Raw genomic sequence first — 27,002 nt, forward strand, 5'->3', positions numbered from 1 at the left:
GGGCTCAGAAGAGCTGGGGGACTTCCAGGTTGGGGGAAGGGTGGTACGGTCTCAGAAGGGACCGAGTCCCTACAATTTGTCCCTGGCTTTGGACGGGAAGGTGACACCGGACCAATGGTTGGGAAATGCCTTCTAAATGCGATAAAGTTTCTCTAAAAACAGTGGGAAGATTAAACTCACAGTCTTTTACATTAGGGAAAATACACACAAGCTACACATACACACCATGCCAAATATGAAAGATCCATAAAGTGTGTGAGATACTTGCACCGACAATGTAAACTACTGTTAAGAGATAGGACGGACGGTGGCAGAAACATATGCTGAGAGACAGAGACACACTCCGTATCATTCCCAATAGGAGACACCCCTCTCCTCCCATCTCCCGCCAGGCTCTGATCCATAAGCCCCCTGCCTTCCCCACCTACCAGTCCTGGTGGCCACCTCCCTTCTCACCTCCCCTTCTGTCAGTTGGTCTGTCGGTGCTACTGGAGCACTGTCCCAGCAGCGGGAGGAGCCCAGTGCTGGGGAAGAGGGTGGGGGAACAGTGAGCTCAGCATTTTATTATTTTAGCTCTGGCCAGGTGGGGGGTGGTGGGAGATCACATATACACAGCCCCCATACCCTGCCCGGCCCTGAGAGCCTCTAGTGGCCACCAACAGCCATGGCACTTCCTTCCCCTCCTGTGTAGCAGCCTCAGTCTGAGCAACTGTTATAGGAGAATCACCCAGTTCCTACTTATTTGGTGCCTTGCTATATTCCAAGCAGTGACTACAAGGTGACATAAAGGTAAGTATAAGAATTTTGTTTGGGGGGCGCCTGGGTGGCTCAATGGGTTAAAGCCTCTGCCTTCAGATCAGGTCATGATCTCAGGGTTCTGGGATTGAGCCCCACGTCAGGCTCTCTGCTCTGCAGGGAGCCTGCTTCCTCCCTTCTCTCTCTCTGCCTGCCTCTCTGCCTACTTGTGATCTCTCTCTCTCTGTGTCAAATAAATAAAATCTTAAAAAAAAAAAAGAATTTTGTTTGGATGTCTAATTTAAAGGTATTTATAATCCAGCTGCAGGAATGAATACTTAGAATTTTAAAAAAGGAAGCTCACGATCAACTCTATTAAATAAAATGAAGACCCTTATATACTCAGACATTCACAAAGACTTCTTGCTCCCAACTCTAGATCAAACACCAGACGAAGGGGATGCTTCTTTTTATTAGATTAAAAAACACAAAACCAGCAGGAACCGGGGGGAAAGAAATATAGAAAAGGGCTGGGCAAAGTTCAGAGCTGACAAAGGGAAGCAGCAGGGAGACAAGAGGAAACACGAAGAGCCCCAAGTCAGGGCAGGAGAGGGGTTTCCAAGGACTAAGCATCTTATTTGATGACAATTTTCTGGCGCAAGGCTCGGGGCCCAGAACCAGGGAGGGGATCAGGAGGTGGCGGGCCAGGGCCCAGCGCTGAGGCAGTGGGCGGCAGTCCGTGGGCAGTGATGTACTTCTTGTAGGCCTCACGGATGATCTTGAAGGCTCGAGCAGTGGCATAGGGGATGTCCGTGACAGGGTCCCGGTACAGGGCTGGCCGATGGGTGACAGGGCAGACCTCCCGAACAGGGACCTTTGGGGGCCGCCCTTGGGGAAACCATTCCTCAAATGTTGCATCATCGCTAAAAGTGATGAAGGTACGGGAGCAGCGAGCTGGAGGGACGACGGGTCCAGTGCCTGCACGGGGAGTCAGCGCAGAGGCTGTGGGAGTAGGATCCAGTCTAAGGGGAGAGACAGAAACACAAAAACTTCTGAGGAGAAAAAACAACAGATAAAGAGAGATCATACAGGCAAGGAAAGAGATGAAGGAGGCAGAGTGATGGGAACGTTCTGAGAGAATCAAAGTGACAGATGGGGAAAAGCAAGCTGGGTTGAATGAAAAACTGGAGAGAATGAGGAGAAGCTAAAAGAAACACGGAGCTGAGGGAAAAGGACTCTGAAGGACATCCGTGTGTTGGAGAGAGCTGCGTGAGGAGAGCTGAGGAGGACAGGAGAAGGCTCTCTCCCCTTCTTCTCTGTGACACACTCACCCTTCCACATCCACATTCTCCTCTTTAGGGCCCGGCTCCCCAACAAGTGGCACCGTCACCGAATGATAGGTGATTATGGGCCCTGGGCATTTCCGCTTCTTGTGCACCTGCTTCTTTTTGTCAGCTTCGAGCCTCTCGTATGTCTCTTCAGGGTCAAAGGAAAGAATGAGGGGAAGGTGAGTTCCCCGTGCCCACAGTCACTTCGGTCCCACAGTCTTGATGACCTTCCTGGCTGTCCAGTCTCTGCCTAAGCCATTCACACAAATCCTGAGGCCCCCCCGCACCTCTCCTTCTGACGTTTTCTGCTTGCCCCCAATATCCTCTCTGCCCATTTCTCCTGTCCACTTGGTTTCTCATGAACTCAGAAGAGGGGGACTTTAGAACTAGAAGAGACCCTTGGATAAGGAGCCTGCTGTTTCCCTCTGTATCCCTCCACAGCTGCCCTGTCCACTTGCTCCCAGCAAGAGCATCTCGCTGTGTCTTCAGGCATCTTTGGTCATTACAGAGCTCCTTCCTATTTTAAGGTGAAATATGATGCCTGATGACAGTTTTATCTTTTTGGGCTATAAAGAATGCAGGTCTGGTCTGTCTTCCATATGACAGTCCTTTACACAGTTGAAGCTATTGTCCATGTCTCTCCAGGCTGATCACAATACCCATTTCACCAAGCCATTCCTCGTAAAAATGGTTTTGAGATACACTCTCAGAGCTTATAAGCTGGGCAGCCCACTTAAGTGTTTTGTGTGATCTGTTTTGTATTGTATTATTTTATTTTATTTTTTTAAGATTTATTCTGGGGAGGGGATAGAGTGTGTGAGCACATGGTGGGATGGGGAGAGGGAGAGAATCCTCAAGCAGATTCCCTGCTGCTACAGCCTGATGTAGAGCCCAATCCCAGGACCCTGAGATCATGACCTCAGCTGAAATCAAGAGCTGGATATTTAATTGACTGAGCCACGTAGACGCCCTAAGGAAATTACATTTAAACACAGAGATTTCGGGGCACCTGGGTGGCTCAGTCGTTTAGCATCTGCCTTTGGCTTAGGTCATGATCCCTGAGACCTGGGATCAAGCCCAGCATGGGGCTCCCCGTTAATGGGAAGCCTGCTTCTCCCTCTCCCTCTCCCACTCCCACTACTTGTGTTACCTCTCTTGCTGTGTCTCTCTCTCTGTCAAATAAATAAATAAATAAAATCTTTAAAAAGTACACAAACACAGAGATTTCTAGTGCCTCTTAAAATAACAAGAAAATCTGGCAACCCTGCACTGGCATTGTCATGTGGCAACAATGAGCTGAGCGAATAGCTGCCTCTCCTTCCAAGCACTCTTCTAATTCACCACAGTCCCCTGGTGGACTAGTGACACTGCACTACAGCAGTTTGTGGTTCCTATACACGTCTCCTCCTCAAGGACAATGACTGTGACTCATTACTACCTACATATTCCCAGGGCTGGGCAGTGTTCCGCACATTACAGGCACTCAACAAGTATTTGTTAATGCTCTGTGGTCAGAAATATTCCTGTCCCTTTCTGCTGAATGAACTCCAAATTTCTGTTTCTTAAATGTGGGTACAATCGTCTATAGATAAAGTCGGGCCAGAAGTGTGCTCTGGGAACCCCACCAATGATTTAGCCTCTTTTGAACTTGGAATTCGGGTAGGTAATATTGCTTTCTTTCCCTTCAGCCAACCTTCAAACCCTTCTCCTTTCGAACACTTCCCTGTGCCTTCCAGAAATCCTCCATAATCAACCAATGCATCTATGTCCACCAGTTCCTCCCTCAGCATGCCCTCGGCAACTTGTCTTCCCAGAAGCCCATCACGCTGTCAGGCCCTGCTCTCCCTGCAACCCTCTGGCAGAGGCTGCTCATCCTGCCACATCCCAAGCAGGGCGTGCCTGTGTCCTGCTGAGCGCACTGTACGCTTTACACCACAGCTCCTCTACCCATCTGCAGACCCACCTCCCCGCTGACACAGATGCCACTGGGTTAGATCACCTCTCCTTCCTGTCATGCTCCCTCCCTCCCTCACTGAAGACTTCAGCAATCCTTTCCACTCTTCCTCTCCACCAACTCCTATCATCCTACGTCACGCCGGTGACCTCAAACGTGCACACACGGGTAACCCCTTCAACCTTCCATCCCCACAGTTTCTTTACCAATCTCATCTCTCAACAATCTTCCTGTCTAGGACACTTGAGTTATTCCATTCTGCTCCAGCTACAGCCCATACTTCATTACTGCCTGCAACTGCCCCAGCTCTGAAATACTGCAATCACTCATCCCAGGCTCTGGCCCCAACATCCTACCCTTTGGGTCTTTTGCTCCCCTCTCTAGATACCTCTGTTCTTCCTCCCGTACACAGACCTCTCCATATTCTCTCTCCCTAGTGGCCCCTTCCAGGCTTCATTTCCTTTGTAAATCAAGGTTAGGTTCCTCAGTCTATCATTTTATCAATCAAAACTCCATGGCCCAGACCTGGATTGCTGAGTGCTCCTGGAGAAGTATTACACAACAGGGCAGACTATGAACGTATGTTCCCCCCAATTTTTTTTTTTTTAAGATTTTATTTATTTATTTGACAGAGAGAGATCACAAGTAAGCAGAGAGGCAGGCAGAGAGAGGAGGAAGCAGGCTCCCCGCAGAGCAGAGAGCCCGATGCGGGGCTCGATCCCAGGACCCTGAGATCATGACCCAAGCCGAAGGCAGAGGCCCCAACCCACTGAGCCACCCAGGCGCCCCATGTTCCCAAAATTTAAGACTCCCCCAACATCAACAGAATATTCTATCTCAAAATTTCAAACACTCTTCACTCTCCCCTCAAGCTTTCAACCCTATGCCCAACACCTGACAGGTGATAGTGCCTAAAAAACATCAGATGAGAACCACTCCAACGTCCTGTTATGGGTTACTAACCTCCAACTATAAGCCATCCTCCCTCCCTCCCTCTTAAGCTAATTCCTTCACCTGTGCTCTAGCTACCCCTTCTCCGAAAACCTGCACTATTAACTATCCTTTCTTTCTTCTTTGTCATTATCCTCAGGTGCTTCTCATCAAAGACTGAGTTCCTCCGATCTTTGAATAAAACAAGCAAAGAAAACTCTACATTGACCCTAGACCCTATAGCTTTTATTCCTTCTTCCACCCTTCACAGCCAAACTTTTTAAGCCTGCTTCAAAATGGTGTGGTTCTCAAAAAGCGCTCTTTAAGGTCACCTCTGACTTCTTTGTCACCAAAACAAATGGACACTTCTCCATTCTCCTCTTGGGTGACATCTCTGCAGCATTCAGAAGAGACTCTCTCTCAAACATTCTCTTTGCTTGGCATTCTTAAGGCAATTCTCCTGGAGTTCTCTAACTCTCTGGCCACTGCTAAGCTCCTCTTTGATGAACCCATTACATTCTAGTGTCTGCAGGATTCCCTTCGGCCTCTGTCTTCTCTTCCTCATGCTTTCTCCCTGGCTGATCTGACCACTCCAACATCAACAGTGCTATCTTTACTCAACAGACTTTCAAATTTGTTTCCAGCGCAGATCTTTTGTCCAAACCCGGGTGTGTACACTGAACTGAACTCTCAGCACTGTATGGACTGTTCCCAGACTCCTCAAATTCAACATGTTCAAAAATGAACTCATTTTCCCCTGCCAAACAAGCTTCCGCAAGGTCTCCTATGTCAGTTACTGATGTAAGAAGCCTGGGAGTTACCCTCTTTACAGTGGTCCAAACCAACCAATGTGGTCAAAGGATGTGGACTCTAATTACAGTTACATCAAGGTCACCTCACTGTTTGTGATGGCTCTAAATCATTTCTGTTTTGAGGGACAGCTACTGCTTGAAAGCACTGAATTACCATTATACAGATAAAGATTAAATATCCAATTTTAAAGTCAGTATAATGAAACAGTCATGAAAATATATCCTGAAGATATTGGAAGTGAAGTAAACCTTTTCTCAATCATTGTGTTCTTTTGGAGTTATCTAAATTTGAGAAATATAAAAGTGGAATGGATTGGGTCTCAGATATTCTGTGTAAAGAATCTTCCACTCCACATTTGGGCTATAAACATTCAACCAGGGGTGCCTGGGTGGCTCAGTGGGTTAAGCCACTGCCTTCGGCTCAGGTCATGATCTCAGGGTCCTGGGATCAAGTCCTGCATCGGGCTCTCTGCTCAGCAGGGAGCCTGCTTTCCTCTCTCTCTCTGCCTGCCTGTCTACTTGTGATCTCTCTCTGTAAAATAAATAAATAAAATATTTAAAACAAACAAACAAACATTCAACTATACATTCTTGCTCACGTAAGAGAAAAATTCAGAGAAAGAACGACTGGGGTGGGGGGCGGTATAGAGAAAGAAAAAGAACAGATTAAATACTACAGCTGATTCTGTGTTATTTCACCCAATGAGAGTATGCCCCACACTGAGCATTTGATGGGATGTGTGCAATCTGCTATTCCCTCACGTTCTCTCATGATTTAAGACTCTCAACACCCTATAAAGGAATGTGTGTTCCAGAGCACCTGGGTGGCTAAGTCAGTTAGCATCCAACCCCCTGATTTCAGCTCAGGTCTTGATCTCAGGATTGTAAGAGCCTCTCTCCCTTTTCCTTTGCCCATCCCACTGTAACCCTCCCCCAGCATTCTCACTCTCTTAAAAAAAAAAAGTATGTTTTGTAGTCTATTATTGTACACAATTGTGTACTCAGCATATAAACTGAAGAGATTTTTAAAGAATTTTTTCTTTAAAATAGTTCATCTTGGGGTGCTTTGTTGGCTCTGTGGGTTAAAGCCTCTGTCTTCAGCTCAGGTCATGATCCCAGGGTCCTGGGATCAAGCCTCGAATCCGGCTCTCGGAGCCTGCTTCCTCCTCTCTCTCTGCCTGCCTCTCTGCCTACTTGTGATCTCTCTGTCAAATAAATAAACAAATTAATAAAATAGTTCATCTCATGAACTAATTCTGGAAAATTTCTAATTTTTATGATTATCATTAAAGTAGGCACTTTGTAAACCAGAACCACAAGATACAAGTAGGTTAAGTAATTTGCTGGCAGTCTTATAGCAAGCGAACAGCACAACTAGGATCTGAACTTGGTTCTATGCAATTCTTATTTTATAACAATACACTTCCTCTTCCCTGTAACTTGTACTTTAGAGCTCTGCTAACTGCCTTGTTTCTTGTTCCTCATCCCTCACTCTGCATTTCCTTTGATTCCCTCGTTCAGAGTCTCCATCTCCCCAGCTGCTCAGGTCCTCCAGTCTCCATTTTTCTCATGCCCCTCAGCCCTCGGACCACAGACTGACCCAGTGAACGTAAGTTGAGCTCCTCTGTGATCTTGGCCTCTCTGAGCAGCTCTTCCTGGGTCAGTGGCCGTTCACAGTGGGGCCCCTTTCGCCGCCGTGACTGGCCCTGCCTCTCTTGTACCCGAAGGAATGTCTGTCGCGTATGCTCAGCTGTAGACTGACGCATAGACTTCCGACCTGGGAAAGAAGTAAGAGAGGAAGAAATCTTTGAATTCATGTCCACCTCTTTTATTTATTTATTTTCAAAATTTTAAAACTTGTTTGGAAATCATTTCAAACTTATAAAAAGGTTGCAAGAAGAGTCCACAGAATAACTATGTATCCCTTACCAGATCAACTCCTGTGAAGCTTTTGCCCCATTTGCATTGCATGTGTTTTCCCAAATGATCTGAGGGTTAAGCTGCACACATCTTAGCTCTTGACCTTAAATACTTTAGTGTATATTTCCCAAGAATAAGGGTTTTCCAGGTACCTGGGTGGCTCAGTCCGTTAAGCGGCTGCTTTCAGCTCAGGTCACGATCCAACATCGGGCTCCCTGCTCAGCAGCAGGCAGCCTGTTTCTCATTCTGTCCCCACCCCAAGGGCGCTCTTTCTCTCTCAAATAAATAAATAAAATCTTAAAAAAAGAAAAAAAAAAAAAAAAGAATAGGATGCCTGGGTGGCTCAGTTGGTTGGGCAGCTGCCTTTGGCTCAGGTCATGAACATGGAGTCCCAGGATCGAGTCATACATCAGGCTCCCTGCTTAGTGGGGAGTCTGCTTCTCCCTCTGACCTCTCCCCTCTCATGCCCTCTCAAACAAATAAATAAAATTATTACCAAAATAATAATAATAATAAGAAGAAGAAGAATAGTTTTTCTTATATAGCCATAGTACAGTTATCAGCTTTGGTAAACTTAACACTGATACAATACTTTATCATTATGTTCCAATTTTGTCAATTGACTCAAACATCTGCACTCACTGTCAGAGCCATCATCCTGTAGTTCTAGTGGCAGCAGTGCCTTCTCTTCTCGGGCCTTCTGAGAGCTACCAGCTGGAGTGCTGACCTTTCGAGGCCTCAAGCTCTTGAGAGGCTCCTGGGGAGAGATTGGAATCAGATACCAGGGAATAAAAGTGATAAGGAGAAAGATGAGGATCCTAAGAGAAAATTAGCACTGCAGGAAATTGGACTGTTGGGGGTGGGGGAGCAGAGTACTGGGACCTCATGAAGGGCACAACAGAAATGATGAAATTATGGAAGTACAAGAAAACCAGGATACCCCCAGCACCTTATATGCTTTGGTGACTACTCGGCGCTTCCTTCTTGGCTCTTCTGCTTCTCCATCACTGGATGGTTCATCCCCTTCATCAATGTCAAAGTCAGAGTCCACCTCATCCTCTGTGTCTGACTGGTCCCCTTGATACTCATCATCACCTGATTCCTGAGGACATAGGGAGATGAGGTTCTCACTGTCACTGAGTCATCAGTGCCCCTCCAGGAACAGACTCTCTTTGCTTTCTTGATTTAAGAGTTGCTCCAGGGGCGCCTGGGTGGCTCAGTGGGTTAAGCCGCTGCCTTCGGCTCAGGTCATGATCTCAGAGTCCTGGGATCGAGTCCCGCATCAGGCTCTCTGCTCAGCAGGGAGCCTGCTTCCCTCTCTCTCTCTCTGCCTGCCTCTCTGCCTACTTGTGATTTCTCTCTGTCAAATAAATAAATTAAAAAAATCTTTAAAAAAAAAATAAATAAAAAAATAAAAGAGTTGCTCCACTCTCCTTCCCAACCCAGCCCTTCAATTTCTTCAGGCAAGAAGCCTCCCAAGCTGATGGCCTTTGGCACTGCACCACCCCTTCCAGATTAATCAACTGCTCTTTACTTGTTGCACACTGTGTTAAATGCTGAGATACAAAGGACATGGTTTGATCTCTACCTTCAGGGGTCTCACAGTCTGGCAGAAGACAGGACTTAGTGTAAAAGGAAGTTTGAATACAAAGCAACTATAAGGTATCAAACCGTACTAAACAGTACTAAAATGTTATAGGAGGGACGCCTGGGTAACTCAGTCAGTTAAGTGGTCAACTCCTGATTTCAGCCCAGGTCATGATCTCAGGGTCCCGAGACTGAGCCACATGTTGGGCTCTGTGCTCAGCTCAGCGGGGAGTGTGCTTGAGGATTCTCTCTCCTCTCCCTCTGTCCCTGCTCCCACTTTCTCTCTCTATCAAATAAATAAATAAATAAATCTTTTAATTTATTATTATTATTATTATTATTATTTTTAAAAGATTTTATTTATTTATTCGACAGAGACAGATCACAAGTAGGCAGAAAGGCAGGCAGAGAGAGAGAGAGAGGAGGAAGCAGGCTCCCCGCTGAGCACAGAGCCTGACGCGGGACTCGATCCCAGGACCCTGAGATCATGACCTGAGCTGAAGGCAGCGGCTTAACCCACTGAGCCACCCAGGCACCCCAATAAATCTTTTTAAAAGTACAGGAGCTCAGAGGAAGGCACACATCCCATAGACTGGTGGTCTGGGAAGGTCTAAACTTTACACTTTATTCCTTTAGAGCAGGGATTGGCAAACTTTTACTGTGAAGGGCCAGAACAGACAGTGGGCCACATTTGACCAGCAGGTCAGGGTTTGCTGAGCCCTGTTTTAGACTCTAAAGAACAAAGATGACTTGAGTTGTGGCTTAAAATACTGGGAGGGATGCCTGGGTGGCTCAGTCGGTTAAGCCACTGCCTTCCACTTAGGTCATGATCCCAGGGTCCTGGGATGAGTCCCACATCAGTCTTCTTGCTCAGCAAGGAGCCTGCTTCCCCCTGCCCCTCTGCCTGCCTCTCTGCCTACTTGTGATCTCTCTGTCAAATAAATAAATAAAATCTTTAAAAATAAATAAATAAAATAAAATACTGGTAGTGTTCAGGCAGCCAAGAGGGCAGAGGTATCATGGGTAGATAGAACAGCAAGAAAAAAGGTGCAGAAGCAGGAATGTGTATACTTTGTTTATGGAATAAATATTTAGACCTAAGTAAAGCAGGTTTGTCTTGGTAAAGAAATCTTCCTAGCTGACTGCCTTTGATTCCAGCACAGCCTTCTTCCAACATTAACTAACTGCCCTATGCTAGAAGACTTGAAAAGACAGCATTTGGTCAATAGAGAAACTTACATATCAGGCTAATAAATTCATGACTTATATAATTTATAAGCAAGTGATTCTCAATCCTCTCCCTCTCCTTACTTGTCCCACTACTGATAATCATTGCTGACAAAAACTTACTGAGAAACAGGTCTCATTCCTCAGGTGTGTTGGAACAGATAAATTATGGGGTACTAGTATTCCATATAATGGGGAGCCAAAGAAGACTTGGGGAAATAGAAAAACTGTATACAAGGGGTGTTTCAGAAAGCTCTGGACGTGTGTAGCTGAGTGGAGTAGAGAACATAGAGTATAGCCTAGAATTGAGGGGCTACAGGTCAGGGCTAGAATGGCAGTCACATCGAAAAGTAAAGGGAAAAACACAGTTGGGGGCAGGGGAGTCAACTGGGCAGGGTGGCACCTCAAACATGAGGCTCTCCCTTCAATCAATGATGTAGACCAACAAGCTGATCTTGGTACACATGCTGCCAAAGCAGGCAAATAGCACAGACAGTTGACACTCCAAGCTAGCCAGAGTTCAATCTTGCACAGATGACCATCATTTCCTCCCAACTGATGTTTGTGAAAGACAGCCTGGGAACACATTAATCCCCTAGCTCTAAGTATTAAGTCATCTCACCAGAGAGTAGTTCAACCACATGGTAGCTTAATGTCCAATCAAAATGCTTTCACTAAGTTATGGATTTACTACCATTCCTTTCGCTTTTATCAAGGGTCATTAATAGCCATGACTAGATAAGAGAATGTTTCTACATTATCTACTGAACCCCTGTTACTTTATATATCTTATACAAGAATGCAATTCTTCCTGGGATTTAATGCTGAATAAGTTTCTCTCTCTTAAAGAATGTATATGCCTCTTTCTTACTGAAAAAAGAAATTCAGGGCTTGGCTGCCAGGAAGCTCACAGCTAAATTTAATATCAATTGCTATTACCAATTTAGCAGAGGCTCCTGGTACAATTACTTCTGATCTGTCTCTATTTTTACTGTTCCTACTTTTTGTTTGTATGGTAAGCCTCCTTTAATCCCTTTTGGAAACATGAACGGTACATATTAAATAACGACTCATAAAATGACAGGAATAGGAAAATGGCCTTTGGGGGAGGGATGAGAACATTCTATTTTAAACTATAGTTGGTCAGGGATGTGTAAGTAATGACTCCCAGTCATCAAGTCCTGTGGATTCAATTTCCTTAATTTGTCTTGTAACCTACTGCCCATGTTTCCCTACTCCCATTACCTCCTTCAAGCCATTCTCCTCATTAAAGAATGAGCTTTCTAAAGTACATATTTGATCATGGTACTTTGATGACTGGATGGAGAGGAAACTCTTTAACATGGTTCACAAGGCCCAACATGGTCTGGCCTTTGCCTACTCCCTCCAGCCTTACCAACCTTTATTCTACTATAAGTTTGGAGAATGAAAGTAGGCATGCATATACCAGACCGATACTCCATACCTTTACAAATTCCGCCCCAGACCCTTGGTGGGTTAACCTTTCTCCTTACCCTGCTCCCAGCCAAGGCTTACTTTTCATACTGTAGTGAGTTTAAACACTATGTTCCCCAGGGATGCCAATCCTGACCAATAACTCGGGCTCCCACATTTTACCACAGCATCCCTACACTTATCCTACTCTTTATCACACAATATTTCAACTGTTAATCCAACTGGTTGCCCCACTGGGGTCAGGAATACAAACAAAGTGGTGTTTTCAATACTCTCTGCTTCCCCCAGAACTTAAAACAGTGGTTGGCTTGCCCTAGCTTCTCAAAAGATATTTTAAGAATGGACAGATTCAGGATGCCTGGGTGGCTCAGTAGGTTAAGCAGCTGCCTTCGGCTCAGGTCATGATGCCAGTGTCCTGGAATCCAGTCCCACATGGGGGGTGGTGGTCCTTGCTCCGCGGGGAGCCTGCTTCTCCCTCTGCCTGCCCCTCTGCCTGCCTGTACTCTCTCTGACAAATAAATATAAAATCTTAAAAAAAAAAAAAATGGACAGATTCAATCAGTACCAGGAACCACCTAATCCAGAGAATGGACGTATACCGTTGAAGAAAACAGACCATTTCTAAACTTACAGAGCTTACAACCTAACAGAAAAGTATAAACAAGTAGGCAAACCAAATCTAATTACAATTTGAGCTCTATTCTATGAAGAAGCAGTCAAGGAAGGATTAGTTAACTAAGGAGCATTTACATTAAGAGTTGAAAGCCGAAAAAAGAGCAGACTAAGGCCCTCTATCTTTTGAAGAGACTCCTTTCTGTACTTCAGGTGGACAGCTAGCTAGGCAGTGGGCCAACGAGTATATACCGCGTGACTACGATGAGCTCGCGCACGTTGTTAGACGTCGGAAGTGTGGTGAAACATGCAACTAGAGAAGTACACAATTGGTTTCTTCCATATTCTGGGGTGCCTCCGGAGAGCCCCTCCATCCCTGACCCTTCCAAACCCATCCAGGACTCTCCTCTCCAAGGCTCCATTTCATCCCCCGGCGACTCTCCCACCCGGTCTCCAGTACCAGCTCCCAGGGCTCCTCTACATTCCCCGCCCCCTTCTTTGTCCGAGGTTTCTGTTCTGGACTCCTTTTAGCTTCCTCCCCTCCCTCTTCCTGGGCCCGGCTCTTGCCTCCGTGAAACCCCCATAAGTCGTCTGGTAGAACTCATCTTCCTCCTCTGCCTCCAGGAGCCCAGAAAGCCGGTTCCCCGCAGTCTTCCGGGGGGCCCGGCCCCCAGCCAAACTCATCCTGCCTACCGAGACTGCGCCGCTACCAGCGGCCCCACACCCAGTGCGGCTATCGGAGCTCGGCGATCGACACCACTACCTGCGAATGGCAGGCGGCGGCGGAAGCCTCTGGTCCACAGGCAGACGTAGCAGAGCGTCGAGAGGCTTTCAGTTGCGTTCTCCAAGCCCTCCTCACTCTGCAGACCCGCCGGCTGCGGACGCGGAGATCACCCCAAACTCCCTGCCCTTGCTCGCGCCGACTTAAATGTGGAATGACTGGGTGTCACCAGGAGCCTTAGTACCCCAAGTCCAGAATTGGGGAGTCAACAAATTTTCACTTAGAAGAGGTCAGACCCTCCTCTGCTCCAATCCGTTTTCCATTCTGCTTTTTTTTTTTTTTAAAGATTTTATTTATTTATTTGACAGAGAGAAATCACAAGCAGATGGAGAGGCAGGCAGAGAGAGAGAGGGAAGCAGGCTCCCTGCTGAGCAGAGAGCCCGATGCGGGCTCGATCCCAAGACCCTGAGATCATGACCTGAGCCGAAGGCAGCGGCTTAACCCACTGAGCCACCCAGGAGCCCCTTCCATTCTGCTTCTAGTAGTGAACGTTTTTTAAAAACCCAGACTTTGTCTCTCTTCTACTCAAAGATCTTTAATGGCTGCCCGGCATCTTCAGATTAAAGTCCCAAATCCTTGAGGCAGAATAGTAGTGTGGTTAAGAGGATAGCTTTAGAGCCAGCCAGACTTGAATTTGAGTAGAAGTTAGTATTCTGGCTAGTAGAAGTTAGTGATTTTGGACAAGTGGCGGAATCTCGGTTTTCTCATCTGTAGAAGTGCAACTAGGGGTATCGGCTAGCTCAGTGGATAGAGCATGGGACTCTTGATATCAGGGGTCGTGAGTTCAAGCCCCACTTGGGCCTGGAGCCTACTTAAGAAAAATAATAAAATGGAACTAATAATATCTACTTTTTAGGGGCGCCTGGGGGGCTCAGTGGGTTAAAGCCTCTGCCTTCGGCTTACGTCATGATCTCAGGGTCCTGGGATCGAGCCCTGCATTGGGCTCCCTGCTCACTAGGAAGCCTGCTTCCCCTTCTCTCTCTCTCTCTCTCTCTCTCTGACGGCTGCTCTGCCTCTTTGTGATCTGTCTCTCTGTCAAATAAATAAAATCTTAAAAAAATATATCTACTTTTTTTAAAGTTGTTGAAAAAGGAGTGGGGGGGGCACCTGGGTGGCTCAGTGGGTTGAGCCGCTGCCATCGGCTCGGGTCGTGATCTCGGGGTCGTGGGATCGAGTCCCACATCGGGCTCTCTGCTCGACAGGGAGCCTGCTTCCTCCTCTCTCTCTCTCTGCCTGCCTCTCTGCCTACTTGTGATCTCTCTCTGTCAAATAAATAAATAAAATCTTAAAAAAAAATGAGTGAGGGGATAGGGTGGCTGGGATAGGGATAGGGTGATGGACATTGGGGAGGGTATGTGTTGTGAGCACTGTGTATTGTGTAAGACTGATGAATCACAGGCCTTACTCCTGAAACAAATATTATTATATAAATAAAGTTGTTGAAAAGGATAAGAGATATACTCCTTGTAAACTGCTTCACACAGGATTTAGTAAGCACATAGATGGTTAGAAGGTGGTAACTACTACTAACATGGCATTCAAAATCCTTAATAATTTGGCCTCTCCCTGTCTTTCTAGGCTTACCTCCTTCCCTATCCTATCCCAGCATCACTTCCCAATTCTCTGTCGTGCCTGCGTGCTTTTCCTTCTCCTGAGGATTCTTTCCCTATCTTATATACCTGGCAAAATTCTGGTTCTGTAAGATGGGGAAGTCTTCTCACTCACCCACCTCGCTTCCTGGCCCTGTGATATGGTCTGACTGCTTTCCATGGCCCTTTCTGACAGGTCTTAATTCATTTACTTATCAAATATTTACTGCATTCCATAACTCTGCCCATAACCATGGAGATCATGCCTCCTCCATTCTCCAGAGTAGTTTTAATCTCATACAGTCTGTGGTATTTTCAAGACCCTTTGTCAACTTCTTTCCCCATCTTTTACACTGAAAATGTGGTTGTCAAACCATAGCAACTGTATGTACTCTATGATGGCAGCTATTACATTTTATCCTAATAATTTATATGTATGCTTTATTAGCCTGTGACCTTTTGAGGGCATGGACTTTATCTTCCTCTGTGTATACCAGGAACTCTCATAGTGCCTAGGATATAGTTGGAGCTAATTAATGTCAATTCAATGAATGAATTAATGAATGACTATTGAATGAATAAGATACCCATCCTCTTACCCATCTAGGTTGATCTTACTTGCCTCTAGCCCCTCCATTCCGACTTTAGGAACTGTTATGAGACATGAAAGTCACTTTAATAAAGCTCTGTGTGTGTGTGTGTGTGTGTGTGTGGCACACAAGCACATTATATCTGTTAAGTTTGTATATGGACCCTATTTTCAGATTGCCAGTTTGCTCTGCTTTTGCAAAATATATATTGGTGAACTCCCTTCTCAATTTCCTTGGGGGCACCAAGCCAACATGTCCTGCTTTGCCTCTGCTTCCACACCCTGCCACGTCACCCCAGTTCTGCTATGCCAGGAATGTTACTGGGTAAGAGTGGTTCTATGACTCAGAGGACACCCCAGGGATTGGAGTGGGAGTGGAGAACAAATTTTCTGTCTCCACAGAGACAAAGTATGGGAGAAAAGATGGGAGACACCCCTAGCCCCACTTTTTGAATTTTGCATTCAGCCATTCACATATTCAGGAGACACATATTATACACTTACTTTGTGCCAGGCAGTATTTTAGAGGCTTGAGATCTAAAAATGGATAAGATGTAATCTTTGCCCTGAAATGTTCAATCTTAGGAGGGAGACAAACTAGTAAACAGTCTGACATAATACAAGGTAGTAGGAGTAATAGTAGCCATTTTCTGGTACATAAAGAGAAATAAATATCCGTAAGAGGCTACAAAACAGGGATCTCCTCTTTTCAGGATGGCTGAAATCAAATTCGCTGATCAAATTCCAGGGAGAACATCCCCCCGTTTGACCTACTGCCTTGTCAATCAGGACTTTCTTGGTCTCTTTCCAATTCTAAAAGCAGAAACAGCTTTATATCTACACCAGATGATTTCTAAAATAACTCAGGAAATGGTAGCAGCTCCATGCTTTTATGAAAACAAGGATAATTTATTCAACAAATATTTATTGACGATCTGAGTGAAATCCTATGCTAGACAGTGTGCCCCCACCTGTTTAGTTGGCTGCAATTGTAAAATACTTAAGTGTCACACAATTCCATTACTATGGGATGAAATGTCAATCCAATCAAGTGAAGTTTGTCTACCTTCAGCATCTAAAGGAATATGAATAATCCAGCAGGTGGCAGCAGGGAAACAATTATTTTTATCTTGATTTGCGAGAGGTAGAAGGCAGCGATAAGTCTGGGCTTTCCAGTCCTAGGTTCCCTTTCTAGAATCGGGAAGACACCCGGATAGAGGGCGCTACAAAAGCGAGACACCCCCCCATTTCTCTTCATTTATTAATTCCACAAATAATTATTAAGCCTCTACCATGTGCAGAGTCACAGATGGGAGAAGCTGGAAATATAAGAATGAAACAGTCTTTGCTTACAGTCTGATCAAGGAGAGAGAGGTCTTAAGATCCCTACCTAGGTTCACAATCTCTAGGGTACTTTGTTAAAACTGAGTAGTGTTAGTCCACATACTAGACTAGAATGGGTAATTCATTGTGTCTCCATGCCCTTTGGTGCACAGATTAACAGTTAAAGAGCTAAGGGCTTGCTTGGATGGCGGGAAGACTGTGATATGGTCTGACTGCTTTCCATAGCCCTTTCTGACAGGTCTTCGTTCATTCATTTATCAAATACTTACTGCATTCCGTAAGTGTGCCCAGGGCTGCGTTTGAGGCAAGTGTAGACCTGTTTTGAATGTCATTCAGAGGCAGGCAAGACTGCCGAGCACGTTACAGTAAACAAAGCAGTAAAGCCGGAAGAATACTTAGTCGCATGTGATGTTTTGTGATATTTGCGTGCTTAATATCTTTGTCTCGACAAAGAGTGCTTTTGTAGGGAGTTCTTCGCTGGGCTCTAAAATTGAGGGCCGGCAGAGTAGACTCACTTATCCGGAGCTCCGGCAATTCAACGGGGTCCTTTCACAGAGCGGAATATAAATTGACCCACTGAGCCACCGTAGGGACGGTCTACAGTCGGGAAGGGCTTGTCTTCGACGGGTGGATTCGTTAGGGCGTGGGGAGCCCGTATCATATGACCAGTAGCAGCCTCCCCTATTGGCTCTCAGGGGCCACCTTTTCTGCCCAGTCGAGAGGGCTGAAACGCTGGAGAGGTTAAGCGCATGCGCAGTTCCCGGATTTCCCTAGCCACCCAGAGTGGAGCGGTGGGGTTGGGCGATAAACAGGCTGTGGCTAGGGAGGAGGGGTGGGAGGGTTTGTTCCGTTGGGACTTTTCACGCCCTTTTATTTCTTTAGGTGTGGTTAGGTTCAGCGGACTGAGCGAGCGTATTCTCTTGTGAAAGGGGATTAAGAAGCTCCCGCGAGAGCGGTCAGAGTTGCGGAGGGGTGCGAGACAGGAATTCTCCCCTATGCCAGCCAAATGGTGCGGCCCTGAGCTGTTTCACTACCCGGCCGGACGAGTCTGAGAGAGGCCCCGGAGGGGACAGGGAGGCGGCCCGCAGAACGCGGGTTCTGTGAAGAGACGTGGAGAAGATTCGATTCGGAGAAGAGGAAGAGCCCGATTGAAGGGGAGCGAGGCCGCTGAGGGGGAGGGGGCTGCCAAGATGGCGTCGTCCTCCTCTGGGCCGTCGGCTGCCGGGGTTTCAGCCTTGGATCCCGCGGTCTCTTCCGGCGCCTCTTCCTCAGGTAATCAGGGAGGGTGGGGCGTGGGCAGGGGTCTGAGGACTGCTGGTGCGATGGGAACGAGAGCTAGACCTGGGAGGGCACCTGTAACTGGGGATGTCCGAGGAGCTGCCGGTAAGGAGGACCGAGGCCGGGCTTTCAAATAGGAGGGCTTTCTGAGCGGGCACGGGGAGTCTGAGGAAAGGATGGATTTGGTGAGGAAAGGGTGACTGTCAAAAACACTGTCTTCAGGAGACCGAATTGAGGACTTGAAGTAGTAGGGTTAGGAGGGGATGGAGACTTGGAGGTGGAGGTGGGAGGGAAACAGAAGAGAAATCGAAAGGAACGGACAAAACTAAAATAAATGGAGGCTTCATAAGTAGAGGAATGAGTGTGAAAGGCAGGTGGAACCCAAGTTGATTATGGGGTTAATTGGATGAACCTGTGGGAGAGAAGCCATGGAGTTGAAACATGTTTAAGAGTTAAGTGACGCTTGCTTTCAGTTTGCTGTGGAGTTAGGGAATTGTGGATTTTGTTGGGGGTGGGAGTTATTTGAGACCTCTTTTTCCTTAGAGACTCCCCTTCATACGTCATTCCTTCTCACTTAATGCCCCCCCCCCCGCCACGCGCACGCATTTGTACACACATATATGTTATATCAAACACCCTACTTCGGTGATTCCCATTTCTAGACTGCCCACTTTTGGGAAGGAATGGAACGTTTTGAAGGAAAGTGGAAAAAAGACCCTAAAAACAGATGGAGAAGGTGGAATGATGCATTACAGGGTGAGAGAGGTTATGTTGGGAATTAGGCCTGGGACGGATGGTGTGGTTGGGGGAGGTGGTTCTACGTGCTGTGGGAGAATATTGCATAATAGGAAATGGACTGGAAGAATGTTTAGGCTGTATCAGGAAATTGGCACTTGGAGAATGGAGCCAGTGAACATAGCTCAAAGTAGTTAGAAACTATTGGAGATTGAGGGACTGCGGAGGAGCCACAAGAAAAGCAACAGATTGTGTGTAGGAGGAAAAATGTGTATAAGTGTGGGGAGGGGGTGGAGATTGAGTCAGAAACTGTTCCAGAGCTTCCATCAGAAATGTCTGGTGTTCCATAGTGACTGTTGCTTCTAAACTGTGAGCAGGAGAGACTTTCAGATGATGGATGCTGTACTTGAGATGAATTTCCTTAGGCCTGGGATGTCATCCTTGCCTTTTGAATTGGCTATATAGAAGGTTCTACCTTTCGTATTTCAGCTGGGTTGGGTACCACTATATCGTCACAGATACCTTCTTCATAAGCTGCAGTTTTATTTATGTGCATCTATTTTTAGTTTCTTGAGAGGTGATTTTTGCCTTTCCTGTAAAAGCATTAAAGGACCAGATCAACTCATGTTGCATTCTAAGTGTGAAGAATGAAGTAAAGTGACAGATTTTTTTTATAGAGTAGTTCTTCATTTAAAACCTTTTCTCCTTCCCCCGGTGCAGAAAGAACAATGGTTGTGTGTAGACATTAAACTTAACTATCAAGTTACGTGTTCTATTAGAAACTAGGTTAACCTTAAAAGCCATGTGTTTATATCCCAAAATTTGATTCAGTATCTATCTAATGGAAGTACTGGCCTTGTGGACAGATTTAGGAGTAAAGGAAATAGTTCTTTGTTACTTACTGATACATTTTTCTCCTCTTCCTTCTCTGCTCCTGCTTCAGATAGTTCTTCTATCTTTTTTAGATGTCACCGTATGGTATTTTTTTTTATGTTTTTCTGCCAGATCCTAGGGTTGGCAGTTAATAATTCAGATTGCATAAATGTTTTGGTCCTGTTGTGTTTTCCTGAGAAAATAAAATTAATAGGTTTCAGTGGACTTTACAGCTCCTTGACTCTGATGCGTTCATATGAGAAGTCAAGGTATAAAAAATATCTAAAAATAGTTTTAGATTCCTATTTTTACTTTTGTTTTTTGCAGCTACCCTCTTTGTTCCTTTGACAGTTATTGAAGCAGTTGTATTAAGAAGTTAAGACAAATTAAATATTTCTGAAAACCTGATGGGATTTTTGTGTCCAAATACACAGTGTTGACTTTATTTGTGTGTCTGCACTTTCACTTAAGTTTGGTCTTAGTAAATTTAATTTAGTAAAATAATTAATTTTAAGGTTATGATTGAAGAGAATAGAATATTTGATTTTGATCCAAAAAAGGCTATTAAAAATGGGGTTTATTTGTTTTTATATTTTTTTATGTGTTGTATTTGTGACTGGAGGTGAGTGTTGCTGTATCTGGATGGTACCAGGGGAATTAAGACATTGACAGGAATGAGTGATGGTTTATGGTTTCCTAAATTGTTAAAGGCAAGAAGGCTGGCCTTGTAGAAATTCAGGGTAGGGAGGGGTGTGTGTGTGTGTGCGTGTGTGTGTGTGTGTAACCATTCTAAAACCAGCTTACTGTTCTGAGGTGTTTAGCTTAATTCATTTAAATTTGGTGAAACTCTGAAATCCTAAAGACAAGATTCTTTGGCAATGTTGAAAATAGATTCAATATAAGAATGTTAGTGTTCAGGGACAGATTGATCTTTTAGATAAGCCACTCATAACCTTTGGAGGCTCAAAATCTTTTGGCTTTCAAATTAGTAAGGACAGATTATTTAGAACAGTTGTTACTGTCTAGATGTTTTCACCATTAAGGCAACAGTAAGCTGGTCTTTTATACTGCTGACAATTGAAATACAGATGGTAGATCAAACCATATGTTCTAAGAGATGTTTGACATCTTTTCCCATTGGAGTAATTACCATGTTTGGATTTGGGGGGAGGCAGTTATAAATGAGTATCAGCCTTACAGAAGTCATCATCATGTGTTTGTTCTTATACTTTGTTAATAAAAACTGATGCAGTTTGCCATCCAGTCTCAGCTGTTAGGTGTGTAAAGGAAATTTATTCCTTCTTTTGCTTTCTCCCCCATCCTCATTATTTGGACAGTGACATCTTAAAAATAAAATTAGCCCTGAAGAGGTGCTGATGACAGTATGACCATCTGTCATACCAGTGTGCAAAGAGTCTGTTTCCCTATCTGTAACTGGCCTAGTTTATCAAGATCTTGAAATTCAAGGGCGCCTGGTTGGCTCAGTTGGTAGAGCATGTGACTCAATCTTAGGGTTGTAAGTTCAAACCCCACATTGCTGTGTAGAGATTACTTAAAAATTAAATCTTTTTTTTTTAAATTTTTTAAAATTTTTATTATTCTGTCAGAGACAGAGAGAGAAAACAAGTGGGGGGGATGGGAGAGGGAGAAGCAAGCTTCCCACCGAGCAGGGAGCCTGATGGGGCTTGATCCCAGGACTCTGGGATCATGACCTGGACTGCAGCCAGACACTTAATGACTGAGCCACCCAGGCACCCCAAAAATACAAATCAATACAATCTTAAGAAAAAGAGAGCTACTGAAATCAGCTACTGAGTCTTTTTTTTTTTAGCCTCAGGGAGGGAGTGAAGACTTTGGGAGACTTGATTTGAAGTTTGAAGGAGTTAAAAAGTAAAATTAGAATGCTAAAGCTCTTCTGAAATAAGAGCTGTTTGATAAAGTCACATGTGATTCCCCTCCTAAGGAAAAAGCACCTGAAACATTAGAAGATCATAAACCTGTAGTTGCTTTTTACTTCAGACCAGAACATTTCTGAAATTGTCACCCTTTACCTATATGATTTTATCATGAGCACAAATGATTTGGAAGTAACTTTACAGCTCCTTTCTGACTGTATTTTACTTAACTACTGTGGGCAACCCCAGAGGACACAGGACTGAAGCATTTTTATTTGGGACCATATCATAGGGCCAGGCTCATCAGTCCCTGATTCTGGTGGTTTTGTTCTTTCTAGAAGAGCTTCACCAGTAAATTATGCTCCAATTTGATAACACCAAGTGGTAGAGGTTTTGTAGTTTTTTTGGTCTGTATTCTTTGTATCTGGTGTAAAACATTAGTAGGCTGATCCTTTTCCCTTCCCTTCTTCCATACTAGTGAAAAGTAATAACAATTTAAGTCACTTTACTAGAGTGAGAAACTGAAATTTGGAAATGTAAAAATAGAACAGAATATCATGCAGTTAGAATATCACCAGGTACCATTTTGGACGACATTTTATAAGTAGGGAGAGAGGTTTCTGTTTGTTTTTTACATGGGGGTATTGACACTTTTTTTTTTTTTTTGCCAGAAAACTGACTCCAGAATGTCTTTGTTTTTGATTAAGCATTTATCTTTTTTTAATTATTGAAAAAGATTTTATTTATTTGAGAGAAAGTGAGAGAGTACAGTGTGCACACAAGCAGGGGGTGGGAGCAGAGGGAGGAGAGAATCTTAAGCAGAATCTGCGCAGAACGTACTGAACTCAGAGCCTGAGGCCAGGCTGAATTCCAGGACCCCAGGATCATGACGTGAGCCAAAACGAAGAGCCAGAGGCTCAACTGACTGAGCCACCCAGGCACCTCTGATTAACCATTTATTTCTGCCATGGCTGCCCAAGCCTCGTCAAGCATGATTATATAGACTTACTAAGTATCCAGTACCTGATAGTAATTGGTAGTAATGCACTGATAAGTTAGCTTTGGATATCAAAATAATATGTTTTGCTTGTTAGTTTCTGTGTGCAGTTCTGGGTTGATGTAAAAGTCTTCTGATTCATAACTTGGCTCAAACAGGTGCCAACTACTAGTTATTACATGTTTTATTAGTCTGTTTTTCTCTGATGATATAGTGGAAACTGTAGCCGGTGTAGTGAACAACAGAGATAACACCAGGCCAAAGACAGAACTGGGGATAAAGAAGGAAGGTGGTTATTTTATTCTTTAAGCTGTATATTTTCTTTCCAAGAATTTTTGGGTGTTCTGACTAGATATAAAGCAAGAGCAAAGTTGTTAATTTCTTCTTTTTCCTGGGTGTATTTCTTGATCATGAATAAAAGTATACTTCAGGAAGTATGCTATTTTCTGATAGCCTGGTAGAGGGAATCTCTTTTTCTGTGTTCCAAACCCCAGCCCACTATTCAGTCTCAGAGAGACTGTTGGCCTGATGGTATTTCCTAGAGGAAATCCCTTCCTAGCCCATTTCCTCTATTGCACTTCACTTCTCCACCCTTTCCTATCAAAAGAGCACTGTTTAGTTTCTAAGTATGTGTTAGTTGGTTTTGTTCACATCTTCTATAAGCATCCATCGTTCTTTTTATTGTTTACTATTTGAAGTGAACCTTTTTTGCTCAACCTCTGTATTTTTTTAAACTTTGTCATTTTTCTTTGTCCTCCTATGAAATTCCAGTCTCTTTGTTTGTAATGACTGTCAACAATAGATATTTTAGTTTAAAGCTTTTATTTTTAAGTAACCTCTGCACACAGCATGGGTCACTAACTTAAAAGATCAAGAGTTGCATGCTGTACTGACAACCAGCCAGATCAGGCACCCCTGTAGACAATACGTATTAATTGGCAATCATCTGATTCCAGAAAAGGTTTCTTCCTGATGAATCTGAGCAAGACTTTGGCAAAAAGCAAGGAGGGCAGGTTCCTTGTAGGGAGTACAATATATCTTATTATTTGCTTTATGTACTTAACCAAGTAATATGGAAGTAACCCAGAATAAACAGTATACCAAAGGATCAGTGATGTTAATGGGAAGTAGGCTAAGGGAAGGTAATCAAAGGAAGTTGTAGGGAGAGAATGGGAAGAGGGTTTTTTTTTAGGATACATAATTAGCTAGAGCAGAGTAGCTTTCCTGTGCACAGTGTACGTAAACAGCCTGGTGAACTTCAAATTTTCGTTTATAAGAATGTGTATAGGGCGCCTGGGTGGCTCAGTGGGTTAAGCCGCTGCCTTCGGCTCAGGTCATGATCTCAGGGTCCTGGGATCGAGTCCCGCATCGGGCTCTCTGCTTGGCAGGGAGCCTGCTTCCTCCTCTCTCTCTGCCTGCCTCTCTGCCTACTTGTGATCTCTCTCTGTCAAATAAATAAATAAAATCTTTAAAAAAAAAATAAGAATGTGTATAAAAGAGATGATGGAAAAGTGACGTATCTCTGATTTTCCTTGTAATTGTCTTGAAGTGCATTGTTGGGCAATTAATGTTCATTGTGATAACATTAAAATTAGACTTTCTCTGCTGAAACATGTACATTCCAATCCAGCAAGAGTCATTGCTTTTTCAGGATAGATAGAGCCAGATTTGGAAATAAGAGGTGGCAATCTGCCAAGAAATCTCGAATATTTCTTGTCCATGGGATGGCGTATCCAAGAGACTCAGGTCTTTTATTTATTCATTTTTTAAAAGATATTATTTATTTAGTTGTCAGTGAGAGAGAGTACAAGCAGGGGGAGCAGGAAAGAGAGAGAGGGAGAAGCAGGCTCTCCACTGAGCAGGGGACCCGACACAGAACTCTATCCCAGACCTTGGGATCATGACCTGAGCAAAGTTAGAGACTTAACCAGCTGAGCCACCCAGGTGTCCTGAGACTCAGGTCTTTTCTTTCTTTTTTTTTTTTCCCCATTTTTTAAAAGATTTTATTTATTTATTTGACAGAGAGAGAGAGGGAGAGAAAGAGAGAAAGAGTACAAGTAGGTAGAGCAGCAGGTAGATGAAGAAGGAGAAGCAGGAGATGTGGGGCTTCCATCCCAGGGTCCTGGGATCACAACCTGAGCCAAGGTCAGAGGCTTAACCAACCGAGCCACTCAAGCGCCTCGAGGCTGAGGTCTTTTAAAGAAGACCTCCCCCCACACCGCCGTTTTCAAAGTTTTAGGGCCAAGAGATACATATTTGAGGCCTGAGAACCATGAAATTTGCCTTGTAGGGACGCCTGGGTGGTTCACTTGGTTGAGCATCTGCCTTTGGCTCAGGTTATGATCTCAGAGTTCTGAGAAGGATTGAGTCCTTCATTGGGCTCCCTGCTCAGCGGGGCGTCTGCTTCTCTCTCTGCTTGCCTCTCACTCTAACTGCTGCTCCCCCTGCTTGTGTTCTCTCTCTCTCTCTCTGACAAATAAATAAGATCTTTTAAAAAAAAAGAAAGAAAGAAATTCGCCTTGCAGAAGCAAAAGTTTATCAAGAGGGAAATACAGAGATATTTTAATTAAATTTGGAAACAGGTTCAGGGAGCTTGTTAGTAGTGGCAGAGGTGTTGCATTGAGGCTGTATGTTATCAAGATGAGTCTTAGTTTAAAAAAAAGGGGGGGTGAGTCTTAGTAAACTTGTGGCTCATTCCTTGCTGCTTAACAGTTGGCTGTTATCTGAGGTGACCCCAGGACTGGTAGATCAGACTCCTTTGTGTTTTTGAGCTTTTGCTTCTAGGAGCATCTTTGTCTTTCTGACTTTTTCCTAGAAGATCCTTAGGAAAACTTGACAGTTGCTAGGAAACAAAATGCAGTTTTTCTCTGGGCTGTGGCTTGGTTATCTTAATCGGCTTAGTTTAGTCCTTATTGAGGGTATAGTAATGGTCCTTTTTTGTTTCTAAACACTAAGTTTTTGAGTACTTCTCAAGGGGTGGACTGATATTTCACACATTTCTAAGTATTTTCATTTGAAGAACATATTGTGCCCCCTACCTGCAGGGGTATGCTTAAAATGGTTTTCAGTATCTCAAGGTAACAAGGACCGAAGAGATTGCTTCAAATAGTGCAGCAGATAACTGGGCTGTGTTTGTGTTTTGTTTTGTGTGGGGTTTTGCTTTGATTGGGGGTTATTTTTTGTTTTTGTTTTTTTCTCTTAAACCCTCTGACTCTCAGTCTGATCAACCAAGAGAACTCCTGAGATTTAGCATTTTGTTTCCCAAAGGTCTGCTTATATCGCTTTGTGCTCTGTGTAGGTATTACAGACACATTTGTATGCAGTAGTATTGAGCTGTGTCTTTGGGATTGCTTCTTTACAACCTGCCCAGGCAAACTCGAGTTGTCTGAGGAATGCACATCCGGCCAGCCTCTAGCATCCCCAAATTATATGTGTACTTCAAACATTGAAGTCATTCACACACTGCCTCTTAGTTTCTCATCGGGTGGATGATGTCATTTCATCTCTGACGGAAATGCTTCTGCTCTGAAAGTGCCGGGAGAGGCTCTGGTATTAAGGCCAACTCTGTTTTGTTCCACACACTGCGGGGAGGGGGGGACAACTCTTATATCAGAGGTTTTTACAGTTTGGAAATATCTTTATTTCAGTTATCTCTTTTAAAGCCAACTCATTTACCCCTCTGAAGTTTGCCTTTTTTATACGTCTCAGAATTATATTAATGATTTTCCCCTTCCTCTGCATTTCTTCCTTCTCCTCAGTAGTGAATCTTAATGTCCTGTAGTTCAGTAGTAGCAAGCAAATGTATGGAGAGTCACAGTGGTGTTTTGCCAAGAAACTAGCCCCTCCAGTATCTTTTTAATCAGAAACACACTTTAGGGTGGGGCCAAGGACCAAAATGGTTTGCTTCCTTAAGACTAGGACAGAGTTACTCAGAAAAATACTCTGTGACGTGGTATGATGATTCATCATTGTATTTTAGCAAGGATCAATTGGGTTGTTGCCATTTTGGCCCTTGACTGGTTCAGCTGCTTTGAAATTATTTTCATAACATTAAAGATTTCCCAGGTTATTTTCACAATTTAGCAGATAGATTTTTTATATTTTTCAGGGCTAGGTATCCAGTAGATAAGCTGAAATTAGTATCCCCGTTTTATAGGAGAATATTGATATTCTGGAGGACATGAAAGATAAACCTCTTCAGGGAGCATCTCATACGTGCTGATGAAGTTTTGTTTCAGGTTGTACAAACATCTCAGAATAATATATGGTAGAGAAAGAGAGTGAGTGTAGAGGAGTCATGCGTATTTGTAGCTCAGGATTGTCAGCAGCATTCTGGACATTGTCTTTTTACATTTTTTTCT

The 27,002-nt window shown here is 44.3% G+C and overlaps 2 protein-coding genes across 7 annotated transcripts in view; one reads left to right on the forward strand and one right to left on the reverse strand.

The window, feature by feature from the left end:
* Positions 1-1,188: 1,188 nt before the first annotated feature.
* VPS72 (vacuolar protein sorting 72 homolog) lies at positions 1,189-13,328 on the reverse strand. The gene is made up of 6 exons (XM_044239202.1): positions 13,128-13,328; positions 8,629-8,781; positions 8,322-8,436; positions 7,360-7,536; positions 2,067-2,211; positions 1,189-1,757 (listed from the first exon to the last, which is right to left on the reverse strand). The coding sequence occupies exons 1-6, from the start codon at positions 13,242-13,244 to the stop codon at positions 1,370-1,372; spliced, it is 1,095 nt and encodes a 364-aa protein (XP_044095137.1). The 5' UTR covers positions 13,245-13,328; the 3' UTR covers positions 1,189-1,369.
* A 4,306-nt stretch (positions 13,329-17,634) lies between these two features.
* Positions 17,635-27,002, forward strand: part of PIP5K1A (phosphatidylinositol-4-phosphate 5-kinase type 1 alpha) — a 39,768-nt gene continuing 30,400 nt past the window's right edge. For 4 of the 6 annotated variants that reach the window (XM_044239203.1, XM_044239209.1, XM_044239204.1 and 1 more), the window contains exon 1: positions 17,636-18,135. In XM_044239203.1, coding sequence (XP_044095138.1) covers positions 18,054-18,135 — 82 coding nt within the window. In that variant the 5' untranslated portion in view covers positions 17,636-18,053. Of the gene's footprint in view, positions 18,136-27,002 lie in introns of all 6 variants that reach the window. The other 2 variants (XM_044239207.1, XM_044239208.1) reach the window with 1 other exon arrangement.

This window comes from Neovison vison, chromosome 2 (assembly GCF_020171115.1).
Source record: "Neovison vison isolate M4711 chromosome 2, ASM_NN_V1, whole genome shotgun sequence".
Taxonomy (NCBI): domain Eukaryota; kingdom Metazoa; phylum Chordata; class Mammalia; order Carnivora; family Mustelidae; genus Neogale; species Neogale vison.

Excerpts from the sequence above, each read along its gene's own strand:
- VPS72 (XM_044239202.1), bottom strand. The coding sequence starts at position 13,244 with ATGAGTTTGGCTGGGGGCCGGGCCCCCCGGAAGACTGCGGGGAACCGG. Across the intron at positions 8,437-8,628 it reads TAGTCACCAAAGCATATAAG|GAGCCTCTCAAGAGCTTGAG; the intron begins GTGCTGGGGGTA and ends ATCTCTCCCCAG. Across the intron at positions 2,212-7,359 it reads GCTCAACTTACGTTCACTGG|AGACATACGAGAGGCTCGAA; the intron begins GTCAGTCTGTGG and ends TTGACCCTGAAG.